Source organism: Microdochium trichocladiopsis (assembly GCF_020744255.1).
Source record: "Microdochium trichocladiopsis strain MPI-CAGE-CH-0230 chromosome Unknown B0I36scaffold_2, whole genome shotgun sequence".
Taxonomy (NCBI): Eukaryota; Fungi; Ascomycota; class Sordariomycetes; order Xylariales; family Microdochiaceae; genus Microdochium; species Microdochium trichocladiopsis.
The window spans coordinates 2646159-2666983 of record NW_025763545.1 but is presented as its reverse complement, the minus strand read 5'-3'; the positions used below and the strand labels follow the sequence as shown (position 1 = coordinate 2666983).

Here is a 20825-nt window from a genome sequence, read left to right as displayed (position 1 = left end):
GGCTGGTAAAAGCGTCATTTTGCTGATGGATAACTTCTCTGCTCATGAAGCCGGATATGAAGCTATTCTGACAAGTGCGACCCCCCTACAAAACACCGCTATCATATGGCTGCCACCCAATACTACAAGCAAAACACAGCCTCTTGATCAGGGAATCATTGCAGCCTGGAAATCTCACTGGCGACGGTACTGGGTACGCTATATGCTGTCGGAATATGACGCCGGTAGAGACCCTCTTAGTACAATGAACGTACTAAAGGCTCTGCGATGGGGCATCCAAGCCTGGGAGCTAGATGTGACTCCTGAAACTATCACGAAGTGCTTCAAGAAAGGCCTCATGGAGGCCCCTAGAGACCCCCAGCAGGCCACACTTGAGGCAGCAATTGCTGCTACTCATGAAGAAGCCGTTCGCGAGATTACGTACGGCTTGCAGAGGCTTCAGGCTAATCATCACGTCAAGGAGGTGATGAACATCCATAACTTCCTGAACCCGGCTGACGAGAATCTGACTGAAGAATCCGACGACCTTGACCAGCAGATTCTCGACCAGTTTACCCCGGCAGGCAATAGCGACGACGACGACGACGACGACGATAATGCTGAGCTTGAAATTGAGCCACGAATCACCATAGTTGAGGCCCTAGAGGCCCTCCGCCGACTGCGCCTTTACCAGGAGCAATCAGGTGGTGATACTGGCCTCATTTCTTACCTCAATAAGCAGGAAAGGGTACTTACGAACTCATCAATTGAAGCCTTACAGCAGAGAGATATCCGCATGTACTTTCAGTAGAATACAGAGCCTGGATAGGCGTGAAATACCTCAAGAATGACCTCCCCTCAATACTGCGGATACCTCATTTTAGCGGATTGAACGGAATGTCTCCTTTATTCCGCATAACCGGGGTTCACCTGTAGTTGCAATTGCGCCTGCGCACGTTTCGTGTCACCTGAGGCTGTCCGATGTGCAAGCAACCCCAAAGAGCAACCTACGCGATGTTTCCCCCCGGCATGTCCATGTCTCTAAGCAGTAATCACTAGCCGGCCGAGGAATTGCCGGTTGTACACAGGATCTCCTCCCACTCCACAAGGGATCCTCCCCCGTGGCATCGTGCGGTAATTCCATCATATTAGCTCGGCAGTTCGATTCACCAATTGAGGCGGCTGCAGTGTCAGAGGATCAACTGTGTGCCACCAAGATAGTGCATCCGTCCAGGGGCCGGGGGCGGCCCAGGGTCCCTTTGGAGAGCAGCCGCTTCAGGATAAGGGAAGCACGCAAGCAGGTCGTTGCGTGACCCCTGGGGACCACACAGCACTTGGCGCTCAGGGTAGACCCTGGCTTGGAGCAGCACCCTGTTGCCCGATAGAGCTTGCTACAGCTGCTAATCTTCAACGTCTGTCCCAGGACAAGGGCCCCGATTGGCTCCCACTGGGGTGGCTGACAGCATTTCTCCCCTGGTCTCCGGACCAATTGCGTGGAGTGCCACGGGACTTATTGTCCTTTGATGCTGATAACCGCTCATGGCGGAAGCGGCGAGCGAAGGGTTCTGCGAGGGGTGATGATGGTGATGTTTCGTGGCCAGGGCAGGGCTTAATTCCGCCGAGTGGTCCCCAGGGGTAAATTCCTGATGTGCCAGAGGCGATAGGGCAAAAAGCATGAATGCCAAGCCTTGCGAACTGCCCGGCTCTTACATCCAACGGGCTGTGGTTATCATAACTCCGGCCAGCATTGATCAACACGGCATGGCTGCTGCCAACAAAGATAAGTCGCCCAGGGGAGCCAGCGCTCTGCCACGTGCTCTCATGTTGCCTCTTTCAGGAGTCCGGCTTCTTGGCTTCCGGACACGTTTTCGCAGCAGAGTGTGCCCAAGGCCACGCTGAAACCAAAGGAATGCCTTTTCGAAAGCTTGACATGATGGTGGTGTTGCCTCGTCTTATCTTCCCGCATCCCCTTTTGGAGGGGGGGGGGGGGGGGACTGGCTCATTCACCATGGAAATATACATACACACACACACGCGCGCGCGCGAGACTCAATATTGCCGCCTCACTGTTTGGCACTCGTACAGATGGCTGTGGCCAGCAGATCTTCTTGCTTGGGGTCAGATAACCGGCGGCTCCCCCAATCGTCCCGGGAGTTGAGAATCTGCCGCTTGTCCGAGAGAAGATCGGCTTGGACCTTACATGCAAGTCGGCGGTGATGGCGGCGGGGGCGGCGGCGACATCTCAATGTCAGCGGCGATGATCTCGGTTGATAAGAGCTTGGCCATGTGCTCGGAATCGGGTCCAACCAAAAACAACGCTCCCGCCCTCGAAAACAGTATGATCTGGGTCCGCGCGCGTTTGGTAACCAGTGACAAACCGACCTTGCGGTTTCTTCTTAAGGGGGAGCTCGAGGGCCCGCATCAGGCGGAGGCTCCACGAGCCCTTGATGACGATAGCATATGTACAGGTGAGCAGCTGTGTACGACGGCAAATGGAGGACGAGGTTGATTCCTACTAGCAACACTGGTACGAGCATATTTGACTATGAAGCATGATTTCAAACTGGAGAATGTGCTCTCCTGGCCTGCTTGTTGATTGTTTGAGCAAAGCTCTGGCTTCTAGGGAGGAGAAAATATGGCGGCGTGCCGCGCGGATTCCCTGCAGCATCCTGCCACGGCGCCGCTGGAGGGCGGGAAATTCTCGCTCTGGGCTTCCCTCCTCCTTATCCCGCGAAACTGTGAAGCTGCATGTTCTACCCGGGCGTGATTTGCGAGCCCTAATTCGAAGGGATCAGCATGATATCCGGACAAGTGGCATCTTGTATTTGCCATTGCGCCAGGATAGTTCGAGCGGCAGATAAGATGGCAGAGGCTGTAATGCGAAGCCATTTCGCTCACGTCCTTGCATCACTCACGGTCCGACGACATGGCTGCGGTCTGTATTTATGGCTTACGTTTCGTGCGCGTGGTCGTGTTGATGTTCGTGTGCTGGGACAACGGTTTGTCAAATATGCTCGCGGCTTCGTGGCTCACTTGCCGTCTGCGCTGGGATCATGGGCGAATGGTAGTAGATTCTCCTGTCTGGCTTGCGTCTCTTAAGATCATATCGTCCTGGCAAGCACTTCATAATTGCTGTGTCATCGCTATGAGAGCCATGAAAGTGGAGAGGGCACCCCGAGGCAAGCGCCAGGAGAATATGAGAGACTGTCCGGGCCAGCGATTTCATGCTTGATGAGTAGCTAGAGACTGTTTCTGGAGGAGGCTGCCTGATGATGGTCAGAAATTCAGTAAGGGGTGCATATTGGCACAAGGGATCCAGACTGCGTGAACCAGACCAGGTGTTTTCCATGCCGTCTTCTGCGTTGCACCTGGCGAAAGGGGATAGGCTGTAATCCAGAAGGCTGGTACCGGACGCAACTTCGCCAAGTGAGCATGTAGTAAACATGTGGTAACTGTCTGTGGTCCGAACTATATGGTCTCGGGCTAGGTACAGTCGAACAGAAAGCCAACGAGGACTCATAGTCTCTGAGCAACGGGCACTTTCGGGCAAAGTTTGCATATTTGGATATCTGAATTGTAGTGAGTAGTGAATAGTGAGGCACAGGCTGCGAATCATGCATTAATGTTTCATACGCGGTCTGAATACTGACTATGTGGAAACGAAGCACACAACCGGGGTGCTCAGTTGGATTAAACAACGCATGCTTACCATCTAGCCGCAGGTAGCTACCTATTTCCGTCGAAACGCCAGTATCAGCTAAATCGAGAAAGGCTGGCTGGGAGAGCCACTCATCTAACTCTCGAGAGCCCAGATGAACTTTTCTTGACACTATTTGAATCTTGTTTGCCAAAACCTGCCCCCCGAAGTCACAAAGTCTTCTACTCCAAGCCGTACCTGCCATATAAGTGTCAAAGTCCTTCCGCCTTGAATGGGTCAGCAGCTGATGATTATGGGGCATTCTAACAGGGAGTTAACTTTCGAGAGTTCTCTTGTGCGATCGGAAACGTGTGCAGCCCGAGCAGGTGGGTACAAATCAAGGTTGGAGCCAGACTTCACGGCGTCCTCCACGTGTCGGGTATCCTTACTGGCCCCCATGTCGCTTCAAGCCTCAGGCTCCTCGTTGTCGCTGTCGTCCTCGGAGTCTTCCATGTGACTGTCTTCGTCATCATCAAGGGCCTCAACATGACTCTGATCCTCGGGTCCCACTGGCTGGTCGTCGTCTGCAAGCTCGATGGCGACAGCAGCAAACTTCTCATCCACCGTACTCAAAACTTTTCTGAGCTTTTCTTTCGTCTCTGCGATCGTCTCTATGTCGTCCTTGGTTTTGAGATGATTGCCACCGAGGACATTTGTGTAATCTTGCTCCAGTGCTCGAAACGCTTTGGCTGTGCAACTTCTGGCACATTGGTCGAGCCGTGATGCCAGGCTGGCAAACTCGCTCTCCAGAGCCTCATGGGCCGAGATGAGCATCTCGAATGCCTTGGCTCTGACTTGCTCCGACATGGTCTCTTTCATCCGCGTGAACTTGCCTTTTCCTATACAATTGGTAAGCTTGGTACCTCATGAAACTTTCACCAAAGGATCAAAGTCACACTAACCACCATTAACTCCCATCACACGCTCATATGTCTTCTTCATGCGGTTGGCGACGGGTGGAGTGAATCGTCGGCTTGCCTCTCTCTGCACGTGCTTAATGACGTCAGTAAGTGCTCCAGACCTGTAGTTGAGCTGCGTGTTTCGGGCCTTGAGCTGGGCTTCGAGCGCCTTGAGCGTTTTAGCAGAAACACTTGGGCTGATATCCTCGACGATGATCTTATGGAATGCATTTTGGTGCTCCATCGATTTGTCCACAAATTCTTCTATAAGCTGGGGAATGGCGGTAGAGAACGTGGTGGACCAGTTCTTCTCGACATAGCTTTTCAGGGGCGAGACAAGATCTATTCCGCAAGTGATTAGTTGGCGTTGGCTAACGTATCTTGTCGGTTCACAATATTCCTTTGGATAGAGTATTGAGTATAGCGCAAGGTGCCCCCTCCCTAAAACAGAAAAGAAACGACAGAAAAAGGGAAAGAAAGGGAAAGAAAGGGAAAAAAGAAGAAGAAAACAGACACATACCCTCATTGAAGTCATGCTCGCCTAGAGCACCAGAGAATACGCCACTGTATATTGTGAGCTCAGCACTTCGCAAGAGGAAATAGAGCACTTACTTGCGACGACACACAGCCGCATATGTCGCGTAGGGTAGACCAAGACGGTTGTCCTTTGCCACGGGCCATTTTCCCGCTTTCTCGATAGCCTCTACTGAGAATTTGTGCAAAGCGCCCCTTAACTTGTGGAGTATGCTCTTCTCGAGTGTGTCTTTGCAACTTTCCGTGAAGGCAAACGCTGCTTCATCAAGGCTCTGATAGCCTACAATCAGCTAAAGATATCTAGTGACCTTGTGTGAGTTCAACAAAATGACCTACCGCCTTAAGAGTAGCTAAATTGTGGGACATTTTTTCCATACGCCGCTGTTCGTTGCCGCCGTTGAACCATACTTGGTCACACGCCCATATTTGCAGAGAATTCAAGACCTCCAGCACGTCGGTGACGAATTGTCTGCCTCGCCTAATTCGGTTCTGCTTTGTGAGGTTGAGTGCATGATTCTTCAGTTGCGGGATCTCTGTAACATGTAGAAGCTCATCGTCCTCTGTCCGCTTATATTCGAGTGTGCTGACACAAAAGACTGACAGGTTGAAGCCCGCGCTTCTGTTATTCCGAGAACCAGCTCCGGAACCATAAGCCTCCCCATTTTTGCTCCAAGCCTTGGCCGGGGCTGATCTGTCACGAAAATATAAGTCAGCAGTTGTCCAAAACGAACAAGTGGGAGCTCAAATTTGGCCCCAAGAGCCCGCTTCACTCACTCTTCCAAGTCCCGCTGGAAGTCCCTGCGCACAGCCTCTTTGACAACACTATTTCTCGCCTTGATGCACTCAAGTCTTAACTGGGCAAGTTGTGCATGCATTTCGTTGTTCAGCTTAATCTTCTCGCGGTTCAGCTGGAAAGTTTTCCTGTCAACCTCGTACGCCTCCTTGGCGGTTATCTCAGCTATGCTCTGAAGATGTTGCAGCATAGAACGCGCTTGCGGAAGGGAGACGTCCGTGCCGACTTGCAGTGTCGCAGGGCTGTTGGCCAGCTTCTCCCATACATCTTCTGCTGAAGCGTAGAATTTACTCAAGAGCATGTTTTCTTGGGTCATGCCTCCTGCTCCTGACTCAACGTTTGGTCCAGAATGCCTCTTGTTGCTCGTCGGGGGCGCATCGGGGGCCTTTCTTTTTCGCGCACGTGTGCGTGGTACCTCGGCCTTCTTACCAGCTTGCACGGTGACGAGTAGACTGTCCCATTTTTTGGTTCGTCTCGTAATCTCCAACTCGAGTTTACCCAGAGCAGTACATCGCTGATCGAGTTGCTGAAGTTCCTGGAGATGCTGCTCTTCCCAGGCGGTCTTGCTCTTTTGAGCATTTGTCCACTTCTCATGTTGTCTGTGCAAGTCGAATTGCTCCCACGCTACTTCTGGTATAATGTGATCTGTCTTAGTGCAGACGAGGGTGAGGTTCTCGATGTTGCCATCGAGTCTGAGCTGTTGTTTAAAGCGCTTGGTCAGAAGATTCTGAGCTGCTTTGTCCGCTGCGGCCCTGGTGATATCGGCGACAACCCAGACTGCATGGCATTTCTGTAGATACTGCGAAGCAACGGCGTCTCGAGCTGCATTGGAGTCCTGGACTCCGGGCTGCATCGAACATGTTAACATCTTCAGCTAGCCATCAGTTGTATATGGGCTACAACTTACGAGATCAACAAGAACAAGTCCGCTCGAGAGAATGTCAGCTTTTGTGTGAATTCGAACAACTCTAATCAGAGGCCACAGGGCCATCTTCTTTTTCCTTCTTGAGCTGCCCTGATACCGCGCCAGATGCTCGTCAGTGTTCTCATGACCGATTTCATGGTCCGCACCAAAGGACGAGTCATCTAATGAGGCATCATGAGGATGATTGGTTCCTCTAGTGTCGTTGGAGCCGTCTTGATTACCACTGAGAATTGTTATTGCATGTGCAATGTCGATAGCGCTTTGCGACTTATCTCGGCTATTGACGTAGCGATTGAGGGTCCCACGAAACTCATCGATGTTGGAAGCTCGAATATGCTGTGTCGTGCCGAGAAGCTCGCAAATATCAGGATCCGCCATCAGAAACTCTATTTTGCTGTTGACAAATGCTTTGTGATATGTGGATAAATTGCACGGACTTTGGCCCATGCCGCTCTTGCAGCCTCGGAATAACGTACCACCGTCTCTTCACTGTCTTCGTCAACAGTGCAGATATCAGCACGAAGTAGCTCAAGTTCTGCTTTCCACTCAACTGGGTCGATATAAGCCACCTTGGCTTGATAGAGCTCATCCTCGGCTTCAGAATCGTTGTAAGAGATTTCAGTCACGACGGACGTGCAAGCAAGGGCACAGTCTGTGGGCACAAGATCGTCTCCACCTAAGAGAGTGTTGACGAGTGAGCTCTTGCCTACTCCTGTGGAACCTACGATGCCAAGGATAAATTGAGAGTTGTCCTCAATTCCCGTCAAGGTATGCACCTTCGTTAATTGCTGATCAAGATATTCACTCTTGACCGAATCATATAGAGTAGATGAAATTCCTCGCAGAACCTCTCGGCAAATCTCAGATGCCTTTTGCAGTCTTTCAATTGATGTCGACTCGCTGATATTCTTCAGCACTGTGAAGCTTTGGTGAATGCCAGTCTCGCCAGTCTCGCCCGAGTCTCGACCTCGACTCGATGGGGTTGAAGCTGCAAATTCTTGTTTGACCAAAATTGGAGTTTTCTTCTCCGGCTTCACACCCGCATCAGTTGAGCCAGTGGCTGCAAACATATTGTAGTCAGACGCGGAATCTTGAGCTATAGGCGAGTTGTGGCCAGGAGCGTGTTTGATTCTGTGCTTCGCAAGTCTGAGAAACAAAGGGCTTGACGGGATCATCCAACGTGTATGTATTTATTCCCATGCGATGAAAGGTCCTGTTATTGTTGCGATGATGTAAGGTGTTTGATCCAGAAAGAGCCAGATGTGTTTTTTGGTGGACTCGACAGCGATTTGGACAGACTGTGTTGCACCGCCAACGTGACGATAAGAAATGTGCTCTGGGTTGGGGGAATAATCGTGGGTCGGTGAGAAGGGAAGAGTTAGAGGAACGAGGTCCCCTAAGATTGTGCTATTTTGAAGGAGGAGTGATGAGGTGACTGCCGGTGAGTATGTCGTGAATGTCTAAACACCTTCTCGAGAATAAATGGTATTAGCTGTTCAAAATGGAAGGAACGGGTTATGAGGAGGAAGACAGCGGCGGTTTTGGCTGGCGGAACAGGCCGCTGCCAATCACTAGATCCAGAGGGTGTATAGGGTGAAGCTGCGTGTATGGTTGAAAGTGTCCTCTTTGTCTAGTGACGGAAGTCCAAGTCGCTCAACCCAGCCGCCGAGCTGATGAATGTGTGCTTGTAGGCAATACGTTAAGGCCCGTGGTGGTATCAGAGTGAGTGGAATGTGGTTGATGGACCAATGAGTTGCTGTCGCTACATATCAAGGGCTCGATGTCAGCTTGCGAGCAAGGACGTTACCTGGGCCAAGAGAGAAACTGACGATAGCAGCCAAATGCACCTGCGATAAATGGTACGGATGTCGCACATGTGACGATAGAAGATCGTCTGCGGTTATGAAGTCGAGTGCTTGATGTAAGTTGTGGGGTTGGGAGTGTGCCTGCGTGTTGGCACGAGAATGGTGTATTGGGTGTGAGAGGGGAAGTGCCCTCTTAGTTGAGATTAGTCGCTTTCGTGGAGTTGGCTTGATTTCCCTGTGCGTGTAAGGCGGAAAGCAGAAACTTGTGTGCGGACTTGGGTTGTGATGGATGTACTTGCTAAGTTGGACTAGGACGACGAAACCCAGAACTGCCTGCACACCTCGAAATGGTCAACATGCAGCACGAAAGACGCCTAAGAGTCCTGGAAGCCGCCTGGTAACTTGACCAAGAAATGACAAAGAAGAAGAGCGTTGAGGAGCATGCCATACGAACAAGCAAGAATAATGAAACTGTGTTAATCACACGACTACTAGCACAAGTTGGACAAGCCCGAGTGCATCTTGATTGCTAAACGATGCGACGATGTACTGCAAACCCATCAAGTTATATTCGATAGCTTAAATACAGGAGAAGCAGAGGACTATGATTATGGGAGATGCACCGTGCTTTGGTACTGAAGTGATGAAGTTCACAGCAACCTCACAACTCTACCTCAGTGCACTCCCTACTTAGCGTCGGCTCAGCGCTAGGTTGGTGAAGCCTGAAGTGTACTGAGGTGCTCCTTTAGGAAGTGACCCTTCGCTGTGGTTGGATGCTCAGAGCTCAAGGTTGACCGCCTTCCCGGTACAGCTCTAGCGCTAATGGCAGGTCCGCAAGGGCTGGCCTGCCGGCTGGGAGCTCGAGCTTGCGTCCCTGGATTTCAGGCCAGGTCCCCAGCCAAACAGAGCCTCAGGGCTTCCAAGCTCAAGCCTCCAAGCTCCAGATCACTACAACCCACCTGTTTGGCGCTCCGCACTGCCCCCCAACCTGCTCTTCTGAAGCACAAAAACAACAGCCATCACGAAGACCGAACATTGCATTATCCGCCTACAGCCAAGCCCCCTCGGCGCGCCGCCACCATGTCGACCGTCACTGCGACCGCCCTCCAGTCGGAGAACCCGCCCATCATCCCGCTGCCTTTCAACGCGAACCAGCCGCAGACAATCAAGCTGTACCCGCTGTCCAACTACACGTTCGGCGTCAAGGAGACGCAGCCCGAGGAAGACCCGTCGGTCATTGCGCGCCTCAAGCGCCTCGAGGAGCACTACAATGCGCACGGCATGCGCCGCACCTGCGAGGGCATCCTCGTCTGCCACGAGCACAACCACCCGCACATCCTCATGCTCCAGATCGCCAACGCCTTCTTCAAGCTGCCCGGAGACTACCTGCGGCCTGAGGACGACGAGGTCGACGGCTTCAAGGCCCGCCTCGACGAGCGACTGGCGCCCGTCGGCAGGATAGGCGAGGGCGAGGAGGCTGGTGACTGGCACGTCGGCGACTGCCTGGCACAGTGGTGGCGGCCAAACTTTGAGACCTTCATGTACCCCTTCATCCCCGCGCACGTCACGCGGCCAAAGGAGTGCAAGAAGCTCTACTTCATCGAGCTGCCAAAGTCCAGTACGTATCCCACTGCTCGGCGCCCGGCCTCTTACTATGCATTATGCTGACTTTGTACCCCGACAGAGGTTCTGAGTGTGCCCAAGAACATGAAGCTGCTCGCCGTCCCGCTCTTCGAGCTCTACGACAACACTGCACGATACGGACCCCAGCTCTCGGCGATACCGCACCTCCTGAGCAAATACAACTTCGAGTTTGTTAACGAGAACGACGAGGTTGTCGCGGCGACACCAGGAGTCGGCCCGGATGGATACGTGCCCAAGACGAAGGTGCTGGCTGGCGGAAGTGGAGGCGATGAGGACATGAACGACGCCAAGGAGGAGGAGAACGGCACTGCATAGGCCGAGACCTCACGAGCCGGGCGCGCAGGCCACAAAACATAAATTTTGATGATGCACGTAAGTGCACAAGAAAAGTGTATGGCGTTGGGGAGCAGCATGGATTGGTCATTTCAGGCGTACGGCGCAAACAACATTGCGGCACAAATAGATGAACGAAGGATATCCCTCATGGCGGACGCTTCTGGGAAGCTCAGCACTAGGAAGGTGATGTTGGTTCGATATCACCAAGAACGTGGCATGCTGAGGAATGGCAAGCATAAACGCGACAAGGAGACATTCGTGTTGTGGTCTCCATTGTGTCGTGAAAGAGCTATTTGCTTCTTGATACTGGTGCATTGCTGTGAGAACATGACACTTTACGCCTTCTCGCCCTGAATCGTTGCCACAACACGTCTTGTGTGCTTGACTGCCCTGAACTCCAAATACCAAATACCCTGCCATGTGCCAGTTGCCTATCACAGTGAAACATCAGTAACCGTCCAGAAAGAAAACCCTCGTCCACAAATCATGTCAACACCTACAAGCTTGCCATCCCGGATGGGAATCGTCACGCTCGCGCCGACCAGCGCGCTCTTGATGTGCGCGGGCATGTCGTCGGGCCCCTCGGCAGAGTGGCGGTACAGCTCCTCGCCCTTGGCGCCGGCCTCAGGGGCGATGCGGTCCAGCGCGTCGCTCATGTCGGCGCGCACGTCGTCGTCCCAGTTCTCGTTGAGGCTCAGCGCGCACGACGTGTGCTGGACAAACAGGTGCAGGATGCCGACCTTGTAGTCCCGCAGCTCGGGCAGCGCCGAGACCACGTGGTCGGTGATCAGGTACGAGCCCCGGCTGCGAGGCGGGAGGGTGAACTGCTTCTGGGACCAGGACATGGTGCTTTGCGGTGGCGGTGTTGGTTGCTGCTGTTGTTGCTGGGGCCCGGTATGTGTGGTGGTGACGGTGCAGCAGTCGGTGTTGGGAGTTGTGGTGGGTGCAATGCCAGGCGGCGATGACGTCGTGGCCCTGCTAAAAGTATAGGCCAGCAGTGAGAACGGCAGCGTCCACAGAGAATGGAAGAGGCTTGGAAACAAAGCGACAAGTATACCGAGGAGGAGAAGAAGGGAGTAGAGGCTTGTGTTTGAGCTCGTGGTGCTGCTGCTGCTTGTGGATGACGGCATTGCCTGCAATGCTTTCTCTCATCGAGGTGTGCTGGAGAGGGTTCTTGGGGACTGATTGGGTGGTAATGGAGGTTTGTGGTGGGGTTTTGTGGATTGGTTGAGCTTCACGAGGGACGAGGCTTAATGTTCAGCCAAGACCGGGGCACTGCGCGGAGCAGAAGTTGCTCTTCATCATAAACAGCTGTACGCAAAATGAATGGGTACACCTGCATAATACAGTGAAACAGAAGAGAGGCACTTAGGAGCAGGCTTGGATGAGGATGTTAGTATGACTGCTGAGAGGAGTGGTCGGCCGGCCGCCCAAACATGGATGTCCCTGGTGTCCCTGGCACGGATCTCGCGATTTTCCATCACCGAACAGAGAGCTCGAATGAGGCGACACTCTTTTATTCCTGAACGACGCAGCACTGGGTTGAAAAAGCTCGATTGACTAGACAAATGCAGAGCGACGAAAGGAATATGTCTAGGGTGTCGCCATTTTGTGGATGCTCTCCGTGACAAAAACCAGGACATACGATCCGTACGCAAGATGTAACCTTTGAGGAATCGCTGCACGATACTCATTTTGGCGGGATTCACCAGCAGGATCAGTCTGTCGATCTTCGCGACCGCCTGAATTACTTGAGCGAACCTATCTTCTCCTCATTGGGCTACCGAAGTCGTTTCCGATTTCCGAAGGATATGTACACATTCGACTTCGCAAAGTCACCTTGAACACATGTCTCGTGGTGCGCTTCGTCCACTTTGCCATATAGGCAAGCCACTTAAGCAAGAGGGTAAGACGTCTCGGGAAGAGCCTCAAGGTGGTGCCTGTGGTGCTCATTGGCCTGTTGTTTCAACGTCAGCCGATCTCTCCTGCACAAGCACCCAGGAGGCAGTCACTGGGAAGCACTTACATAAGGGAGACCACAGTAGTTGCACACAGCAATCTCTGGCTTGTCTGTGTTGATGAAGATCTTGGGGTGTCCGGCAGGGCCACCACCTCCATCGCAGGCGACTATCCGGTCGTGGGTCCAACGCACCGGCTGCTTGTGAATGAGCTCAATCGCAGCTTTCGATTGTGGCTTATCCAAGGGTCAGCATCACATCATCGCAACCGTTGCGTCCAGCTCGCTCATGGTGTATTGCCGGAAGTGTTGCCGAGGGCGTACCTGAAGGCTGAAGTCTGTCTGCTCGAATCGCGGCCCGCTCATGGCATCTCCCCGCGGCCGCTGGCTCCGGGACCAGATCTCCTTGCGGTTGGGTGCTTGCGAGACACCAAGCTCTGCGTTCTCCGTGACGCCTAGTGAGGCGTCCTCGCTCGTGGTTTGCGGCGTGGTTTCGTTCTTCTTCGGAAGGGTGTTGACCTGGGCGTCGCAGAGCCGGGCCGAGACGACAAAAGTGCGCTTGCTGAGCGCCACCGCGCGCTGCGGCAGTTGTCGGGAGATTGCGCGCGAGAGCATCTTGTCGTCAGTGGTCCAGACGTTGTGCTAAGTGTGGGATCGTGGACCGTTCTTTGCCGGTGGAAGTTGCAGCTCGAGGGCCTGCTGCTGCTTGGGTGTGAGGTGAAATGCGCCAGCACCAATTGGCTAATGGGGAAGCAGCAACCTTGAACGGCGGGCGGTACATAGTGGAAGTCGTCCCTGCCATGCCGAGCTCGGGCCACCTACCCGGTTAGGCGTTCCTAGGCGCGGTCGCCCGAGACCCTGGCAAGTCCTTGAACTTTTGCGAACCCTTCGTTTGCGACGAGCATTTTATACATACAAGCACCAGATTCACCAAACCAACCGGAACGACACCCTCGGGCTGTGCTCGAACTTGCTTGCGACCGATCTAATCGTTGCCAGAAACGTGCGACGAATACGCCCACCGCACTTAACGTCCCCGCATCGATTGTTCAACAACAGGACTCCCAGCACCTGAACCCATCTATTCTTTGCCTTCGTACCTGTGCCGCGGCGGTCGCGCAGATCCGTCACCATGGCGACTCAAACACCCCCGAAGACCATGTCTTCGCGACTCCTGACGATGAAGTTTATGCAAAGAGCTGCGACGACGCCGACAACATCCAGCCCGAGCACACCTGCATCAGAAGAGCAGTCTGCGAAGCGCCGGAAGGTTGCCCACAAGCCAGAAGACGACAGTATTGAGGCCATGGTGGATCACAAAGCAGTACAACTTGCGTTGGCCGAGGAGGAGCGAAAGAGGCACGAGGCTGTACTGAGGAATGCTGCTGCCGCCGGCGATGCTCGATGGGTATTGAATGCGCCTCAGCATCAGTCGCTAGCAGTAAAACCGCTGTTGAATGTTGTACAGGTTGGCTTTGCGCAAATCGATTCGCCAAATACAAAAGCAGGAAACGACTCAGACGACTCGGCCAGCGAGTCGGAGACAGCTGTGCCTTTCCGGAGGTTCAACATGGAGAAGAAGAAGGTGTGTTCACAGTGAAAAGCGTGAAGTTCCTCATTCCATACTAATGAGGCCGATAGATCAAGAAGCCAATCACATCGGATTCTGAATCAGACTCCGACTCTGATTCTGAATCAGACTCCGACTCTGATTCTGATGATTCCGGTGATGAGCCGGCTGGACGCACCTCGTACGGTCAAAGTTCGCGTGATTCATCTGACCCAGACCGCGCCGCTGCTGCTCGTAGGGCTGTCAAGGCCATGCAAGGCACGCGAACAGCCGAGCAATCTCGAGCTGCGCAGCTAGCCGGGAAACGTCGCAAAAAGGATGTGAAGCTGAACTCGATATCTTCAGGCGGCGGAGGTGGACTTTCCAGGTCTGGGTCCACTAAAAGACCCCAGACGTCGTCAGTCAAGTGCTACAAGTGTGGCAAACCTGGGCACAAAGCCACTGAATGCAGCAAGTAAGCTCGACATCATCGGTGAGATTCATAAAGCATCGAGCTTGTGGTCGTTTCAGCTCTGAGACTGTGCTAGTATTGCGCTGTTTTGCACTACAACTTACAAGAGCAGCAGCAGCGGTCGTGAGTTGAGGGTGTACCAACACGTGAAGCCTCAATTATTGGCAAGATACCTCATTGCGCTTGTGGCTGCCTCTGTAGTTGCTGCCCCTTTGACTGCGCCGGACGCATTCTCAGCATGGCACAGTTCGCACCACCATGACCTGCGCTAGAGGCTTGATTGCCAATCTCTTGGGCGCGAATGTCAGTAAGCCACCCGGCTCATCCGCCTGCGGACGTCGAGGCTGCTTCGTGCCAGAATGCGTGCTGCTCATGACCAACAGGGATCCATTGAGAATGGCGTGTAAACTTATACTCCGAGTTCGGTGTATCGACCACTCTCGATGAGTTGTGTTCGCTAGCGGAGTCGCATCCTCCTTCATAGTGTTAGCCTGTAACATAAGGACTTCTAGGGTTGCAGCCCAATGAAGAACATATGCGAAGGATGGATGCAGCACATTTAGTAAATAACACTTTATGGTACAGACCACATGAGCTGTTGCTTCCATTAATGCATAGCATGTTTTATGTTGTCTTCAATCAAACTTCAGAGGAGAATATCGCGACGATGTGTTTGGCTGTCCTCGTCATCCTTCCCTAGAGTACGGTAGACGTCTGGCCCATGCCTGATCTTCACATCCGCAGGAAGCGCAGCCCAAGAACTGAAACCTCCTCGAATTGCCCGTGCCGATCTAGGACCCTGGACATTATTGATGATAGATTTTGTACCCCGGCCACTTAAAATAGGTACTTCGGATTGCACCGCCCCTCTCGGGAATGCACCAGCACATGACGTTGGGCATTTGTGGTCTCCTGCCCCATGCAGTATCGGTGATCCCAGGGCGTCTTCGGATGCACCCAGACTGCAGACCGCTACATCGTGCATTTGCTTCTTCTGTGCAGGGATGCTGGCACCCTGCTTTTAAGAAAATCGGCCAATGCGAGACCAGCAGGCCAAGTGCCAAACCAGCGCGCAAGACACGGAGCTGCACCTTCATTCCAAAGACATCAACCATCATACAGGAGTGAGGGGAAACATTCCTGGAATTTATGGCATAGGGTCTCTGCATGCTGGGCATATTCATGCTCGCGGTGAAGTTCGCAGCTTCTATCAAGGCAAATAAAACGAATGCTGGGGCGGCAACGACCGGTTAACACCAGGTCATGCCTCTCTCGGGTCAGGTATGTGATTGTTGGAATAGCCAAAATGTCTGCCACACTGGTTTTGCTTGGGCATGGCCCAACTCGTGTGATTTGGAACGGGCCACTTTGGTGAAATGCAAACACGACTCAGTGATGTGCTTGCTCAAGGTTGCTCTAACCAACAAAGCCCAATGGTGCGTGATGATGGAAGAACAGCCCGTTTTCGAGCTGGCCCTTCAGGCTGAAACACCCCATGACAAAAACTTATCGTCATGTGCCGAGAGGTGGTGATTGTAATTAGTTCCGTGCAGCCCGGCATCTTACCACCTGGGGCCTGTATGTATGCCAATGGTACTTAGGTGGTAGGTTTGATAATGCAGAGTCATTGTGACTTCAGAAATGCACATGAGTGCAGCTGTGATAGGGCAAACGGAGCACCGGCCCCGGCTTTGATTCAAGAACCCTTGCGGCCAGGGGTAGTCCGATTGCCTGCAAGAAACAGCTTGAGTAGGATCTCGGGACATCACAGAGACTGTGGACGTAGGCTTCCCATGCTTGTAGAAGCAACGCAACCACTGCTTAGCTCGAGCCTACGGCCACGCTTAGCGGGCCATCTAGCACCAAAACCCGCACACTTGTCGACAACTTCACAGCCGAGGCGGGTGGTTGCATCATCGCCCTCCTCCAGCACGACGAGCCCAACGTGTGCATCTGCAGCCTGGCCGCCCGCTGGAACCCCAGTTGAACCCACAACAGCACGCCAAAGGGCCCCCCCTGCTGCATATTACCACCTTACGTAGGACCGCCCCCGCCGCCGCCAGGTCCCCCGCGAATCAGTTCAAGGAGCCTCCGACATCAAACATTCGCACACGCCGTTCAGCCTGCCCAGCTTTCCTTTGCAAGCTTGGCTTGAGCCTGCAATCCCTCACAGAAACGCTGGCTTTTCTTTACTCCTCCCGCCCTCTCCTTGCCATTGTCTCCCTTGGTATCCATTCTCGATCCGCAGTCCGGGCCGCCGCCATCTTCCCTCGTGCCCCGCGTCGCTTCGGCCGTTGCCACTTCAGCATGAGCCCTTCTGCTGAGCCTCTCGCCATGAGGCAGCAGCGACAGAGTCAAGTCGAGCGAGTGACTGACCAGCTCGAGACTCCCTCCGTCGACGATCGTGCCTATCGTGTCATTCGCCTGCCCAACCAACTCGAGGCCCTCCTTGTCCACGATGCGGACACAGACAAGGCTTCTGCTGCCCTTGACGTCAATGTCGGAGCCTTTAGCGACGAGAGCGACATGCCTGGCATGGCCCACGCAGTAGAACATGTAAGAAGAACCCCACGAACATTCACACCCTTAGCGGACGTCACAATGGCTGACTATGGCGCAGCTGCTGTTTATGGGCACAGAAAAGTACCCCGTGGAGAACGACTACAATGTGTACCTGTCTTCACATTCCGGAAGCTCAAATGCCTACACCGGCGCCTGCTCGACCAATTACTACTTTGACGTCGCCGCAAAACCCAGCAACGACGAAGAGCCCACCGAGTCGAACCCGTCGCCACTATACGGCGCTTTGGACCGCTTCGCCCAGTTTTTCATCGCGCCGCTATTTCTGGCATCAACATTGGACAGAGAGCTGCGCGCGGTCGACTCCGAGAACAAGAAGAACCTACAGAGCGATACTTGGCGGTTACACCAGCTCGAGAAGTCCCTGTCCAACCCGAATCATCCATACTGCCACTTCTCGACAGGAAACCTCGAGACGCTCAAGACACTGCCAGAGGGCAAGGGAGTTGACGTCCGTGCCAAATTCATGGAGTTCCATGAGACGCATTACTCAGCCAACCGGATGAAGCTGTGCGTGCTGGGCAGAGAGCCTCTCGACGTGCTTGAGAAGTGGGTGGCAGAACTGTTTGCGGAGATTCCGAACAAGGACCTGCCACAGAATAGGTGGGAGGCCGAGTTGCCATGGACTGGAGATCAGCTCTGCAAGCAGGTTTGCGCCAAGCCTGTAATGGACTCACGCGAATTGAACCTTTACTTTCCTTTTATGGACGAGGAGACATTGTTCGAGAGCCAGCCGAGTCGGTACATCAGCCACTTGATCGGCCACGAAGGCCCAGGCAGCATCATGTCCTACATCAAGTCGAAGGGCTGGGCGAACACACTGAGTGCAGGCGCCTATCCCATCTGTCCGGGAACGCCTGGTGTCTTTGACTTTCAGGTCCGCCTGACGAAGGAGGTTCGTTTGAATTTTGAGCGTGCGATTTCGGCATACAGGCTGACATATTTGCTAGGGTTTGGTGCACTACAAAGAAATCGTCAAGGTCTTCTTCGAGTATGTGGCTCTTCTGCGCGAGAGCCCGCCCCAGGAGTGGATCTTTGACGAGCAAAAGGGCATGGCCGATGTGGACTTCAAGTTTAAGGAGAAGACTCCTGCGAGCCGGTTCACATCAAAAATATGTGCCGTCATGCAGAAGCCACTTCCGCGAGAATGGCTATTGAGCGGTCAGAGCCGTCTTCGCAAGTTCGACTCCAAGCTCATCAAGCAAGGATTAGATTTGCTACGGCCTGACAACTTCCGCATGACCCTCATCTCAAGGGAGTTTCCGGGGAATTGGGACCAAAAGGAGAAGTGGTACGGAACCGAGTACAAGAGTGAGGACATTTCAAGTGATTTCCTTGCCGAGCTTACTCGAATTGCGAATGGAGATGCCAAGGACCGGCTCGCCACCTTGCACCTACCGGGCAAGAACCAATTTATTCCCACAAAGCTGGAGGTGGAGAAAAAAGAGGTCAAGGAGCCTGCGATTTCGCCAAAGCTGCTCAGAAACGACACAATCGCACGAACATGGTACAAGAAGGACGATACGTTTTGGGTTCCCAAGGCCAACCTCATTGTCAGCCTCAAAAACCCAGTAATTTTCGCCTCGGCTGAAAATGCCGTCAAGGCGAAGCTCTTTACAGATCTCGTGAGAGACGCTCTTGAGGAGTACTCGTACGATGCCGACCTCGCCGGTTTGTCTTATGTTGTAAGCCTCGACAGTCGCGGCATATTTGTCGAGGTCTCTGGTTATAACGACAAGCTTCCTGTGCTTCTGGAGCAAGTCTTGGTTACGATGCGGGATCTTGAGATCCGCGACGACCGCTTTGAGATTGTACGGGAGCGGCTGAATCGAGGCTATCAAAACTGGGAGCTACAACAGCCCTTCCAGCAGGTCAGCGATTACTTGCAGTGGCTTACCTTGCAGCACGAATATGTTGTGGAGCAGCTCGTGCAGGAAGTCCCAGATGTCACTGCCGACGGAGTCCGCCACTTCTGCAGACAGATAATGTCGCAGCTCCACATTGAGACATATGTTCACGGCAATCTCTATAAGCAAGATGCGCTCAAGCTGACAGAGATGATTGAGTCGATCTTGAAGCCTCGTGTTCTGCCCAAGGAGGAATGGCCCATCGCGCGATCCCTCATCATCCCACCTGGATCCAACTTTTTGTTCTCGAAGACATTGAAGGACCCTGCCAACGTTAACCACTGTATCGAGTATTTCCTCCACATCGGCCCAAAGGGCGATCGGGGTATCCGTGCCAAGACACAGCTACTCGATCAGATACTACACGAGCCAGCCTTCGACCAGTTGAGGACCAAGGAGCAGCTCGGTTACATCGTTTTCACCGGTGTGTGCCCTGGTGCGACAACGTATGGGTTCCGTGTTATCATCCAGAGTGAGAAGAAGCCAGAGTACCTAGAGTCACGAGTCGACCTCTTCCTGGCTGCGCAGGGCATGGCTTTGGAAAAGATGAGCGAGGCCGACTTTGAAAGCCACAAGCGGAGTGTGGTCAACAAACGCCTCGAAAAGTTGAAGAACTTGGACCAGGAGACTGGGCGGCACTGGGCTCAGATTGCCAACGAGTACTACGATTTTGCTGCTTGTAAGTCTGTGAATACAAACTCGTTATTGATATGGCATTAACTCAACCCCAAACAGCGCAAGAGGACGCCGCTCGAGTGTCGCAGCTAACCAAGGACGATATGATTCACTTTTACCGCACATTCATTGCTCCTACATCACCAGAGCGCGCCAAGCTCGCGATCCACCTCGTGGCTCAAGGAGTCAGCGGTGATGCTACACCAGCAGACGTTCCGGCTGGGCAGGAGGATGTCTCTGTGCCTTCAAATGGCAAAGAAATTGTTGTCATTGACAACGTTCGGGATTACAAGGCTGGTCTCGTGGTCAGCGCTGGTGCCCGGCCGACTCAGCAACTCAGCGAATTTGAGGACAGCGACGCGAAGCTGTGATTGTATAACTGTAGGGTTGGTAGATGTCCTTTCGAAGGAGGGAAGGCGTTGGCACAATTAGAAAAGACACCAGGCAACAGAAGAAGAGTCAAGCGTATCCGCATCGTGATGCATTGCTGATTAGTCTCGCCTCCCATGTGACTATTACACAACACACAAGTCCCACTTTTTGGCAATCCCTCAAATACGCTAGGAAGGATCCACAGGCATCGCGATGAGCCAGAACAGGGGCAATGAAGAAGGCACAGCAAAGCAGAGAAAAACCCGTGCTGAACAACAGGTTTTCAGGCATGGATCAATCACTAGCCTTCTGCTCTTGACAAAAGTCCAAGCGAGTATCTGTATGCTTCTGTCCATACTTCGTGTGGAGGTCGAGTGGAACCCCGTGCTTGATGTATTTCTTCGTTCGTGCCTGCTCAGGTTCTCTGGAACTGCACAGACTGGCTGTCATCACGCCACTCCGTCTGGAGACCTGTCAGAAGCTACGCTATGAGCCTTATCCGTGCTCCCTACTGAAGCGATGCAAAGTGCCTGCGGGAATGATGAAAAAAAAGTTTGAGGGGAGCAGGTGGGACCAATGAAAGCCTGTGGGCTCGCAACTTTCTGCCTTGCGGGGGACTGGTTGCGCTACATGGCAAACCGCATGCAGCAGGGTCATGGCTGCGACTTCCCAGGGCTGGTTTCTTTTCCCAACTGGCAAGC

General features: G+C 53.3%; 6 protein-coding genes across 6 annotated transcripts; 3 read left to right on the top strand and 3 right to left on the bottom strand.

Annotated features, from left to right (window-relative positions):
- Positions 1–4081: 4081 nt before the first annotated feature.
- Positions 4082–7897, bottom strand: B0I36DRAFT_428435 (uncharacterized protein; the record flags this gene model as incomplete). Its single annotated transcript, XM_046162459.1, has 8 exons — positions 4082–4515; positions 4579–4917; positions 5096–5160; positions 5188–5389; positions 5487–5800; positions 5884–6776; positions 6810–7211; positions 7304–7897. 8 exons carry the CDS (start codon positions 7895–7897, stop codon positions 4082–4084), a joined length of 3243 nt encoding a protein of 1080 aa, XP_046017013.1.
- A 1815-nt stretch (positions 7898–9712) lies between these two features.
- Positions 9713–10591, top strand: B0I36DRAFT_372147 (nucleotide hydrolase-domain-containing protein; the record flags this gene model as incomplete). The annotated part of the gene is made up of 2 exons (XM_046160085.1): positions 9713–10250; positions 10317–10591. The coding sequence occupies 2 exons, from the start codon at positions 9713–9715 to the stop codon at positions 10589–10591; spliced, it is 813 nt and encodes a 270-aa protein (XP_046017012.1).
- Positions 10592–10947: 356 nt separating this feature from the next.
- Positions 10948–11457, bottom strand: B0I36DRAFT_372146 (uncharacterized protein; the record flags this gene model as incomplete). Its single annotated transcript, XM_046160084.1, has 2 exons — positions 10948–11043; positions 11113–11457. 2 exons carry the CDS (start codon positions 11455–11457, stop codon positions 10948–10950), a joined length of 441 nt encoding a protein of 146 aa, XP_046017011.1.
- Positions 11458–12506: 1049 nt separating this feature from the next.
- On the bottom strand, positions 12507–13184 carry B0I36DRAFT_359521 (NADH-ubiquinone oxidoreductase; the record flags this gene model as incomplete). The annotated part of the gene is made up of 3 exons (XM_046158143.1): positions 12507–12569; positions 12639–12806; positions 12894–13184. The coding sequence occupies 3 exons, from the start codon at positions 13182–13184 to the stop codon at positions 12507–12509; spliced, it is 522 nt and encodes a 173-aa protein (XP_046017010.1).
- Positions 13185–13433: 249 nt separating this feature from the next.
- Positions 13434–14738, top strand: B0I36DRAFT_72492 (uncharacterized protein). Its single transcript, XM_046163280.1, has 3 exons — positions 13434–14154; positions 14211–14611; positions 14667–14738. The coding sequence occupies exons 1-2, from the start codon at positions 13702–13704 to the stop codon at positions 14595–14597; spliced, it is 840 nt and encodes a 279-aa protein (XP_046017009.1). The 5' UTR covers positions 13434–13701; the 3' UTR covers positions 14598–14611; positions 14667–14738.
- A 1982-nt stretch (positions 14739–16720) lies between these two features.
- Positions 16721–20232, top strand: B0I36DRAFT_315006 (peptidase M16 inactive domain-containing protein). The gene is made up of 4 exons (XM_046152835.1): positions 16721–17146; positions 17211–18065; positions 18121–19756; positions 19813–20232. The coding sequence occupies exons 1-4, from the start codon at positions 16898–16900 to the stop codon at positions 20121–20123; spliced, it is 3051 nt and encodes a 1016-aa protein (XP_046017008.1). The 5' UTR covers positions 16721–16897; the 3' UTR covers positions 20124–20232.
- Positions 20233–20825: the final 593 nt, after the last annotated feature.

Bases quoted from the DNA above. Each gene is read 5' to 3' on its own strand.
- B0I36DRAFT_72492 (XM_046163280.1), top strand. From the start codon at position 13,702: ATGGCGACTCAAACACCCCCGAAGACCATGTCTTCGCGACTCCTGACG. The intron at 14,155-14,210 runs GTGTGTTCACAG...TGAGGCCGATAG, and splicing joins TCAACATGGAGAAGAAGAAG to ATCAAGAAGCCAATCACATC.
- B0I36DRAFT_315006 (XM_046152835.1), top strand. From the start codon at position 16,898: ATGAGCCCTTCTGCTGAGCCTCTCGCCATGAGGCAGCAGCGACAGAGT. The intron at 17,147-17,210 runs GTAAGAAGAACC...ACTATGGCGCAG, and splicing joins TGGCCCACGCAGTAGAACAT to CTGCTGTTTATGGGCACAGA. The intron at 18,066-18,120 runs GTTCGTTTGAAT...CATATTTGCTAG, and splicing joins AGGTCCGCCTGACGAAGGAG to GGTTTGGTGCACTACAAAGA.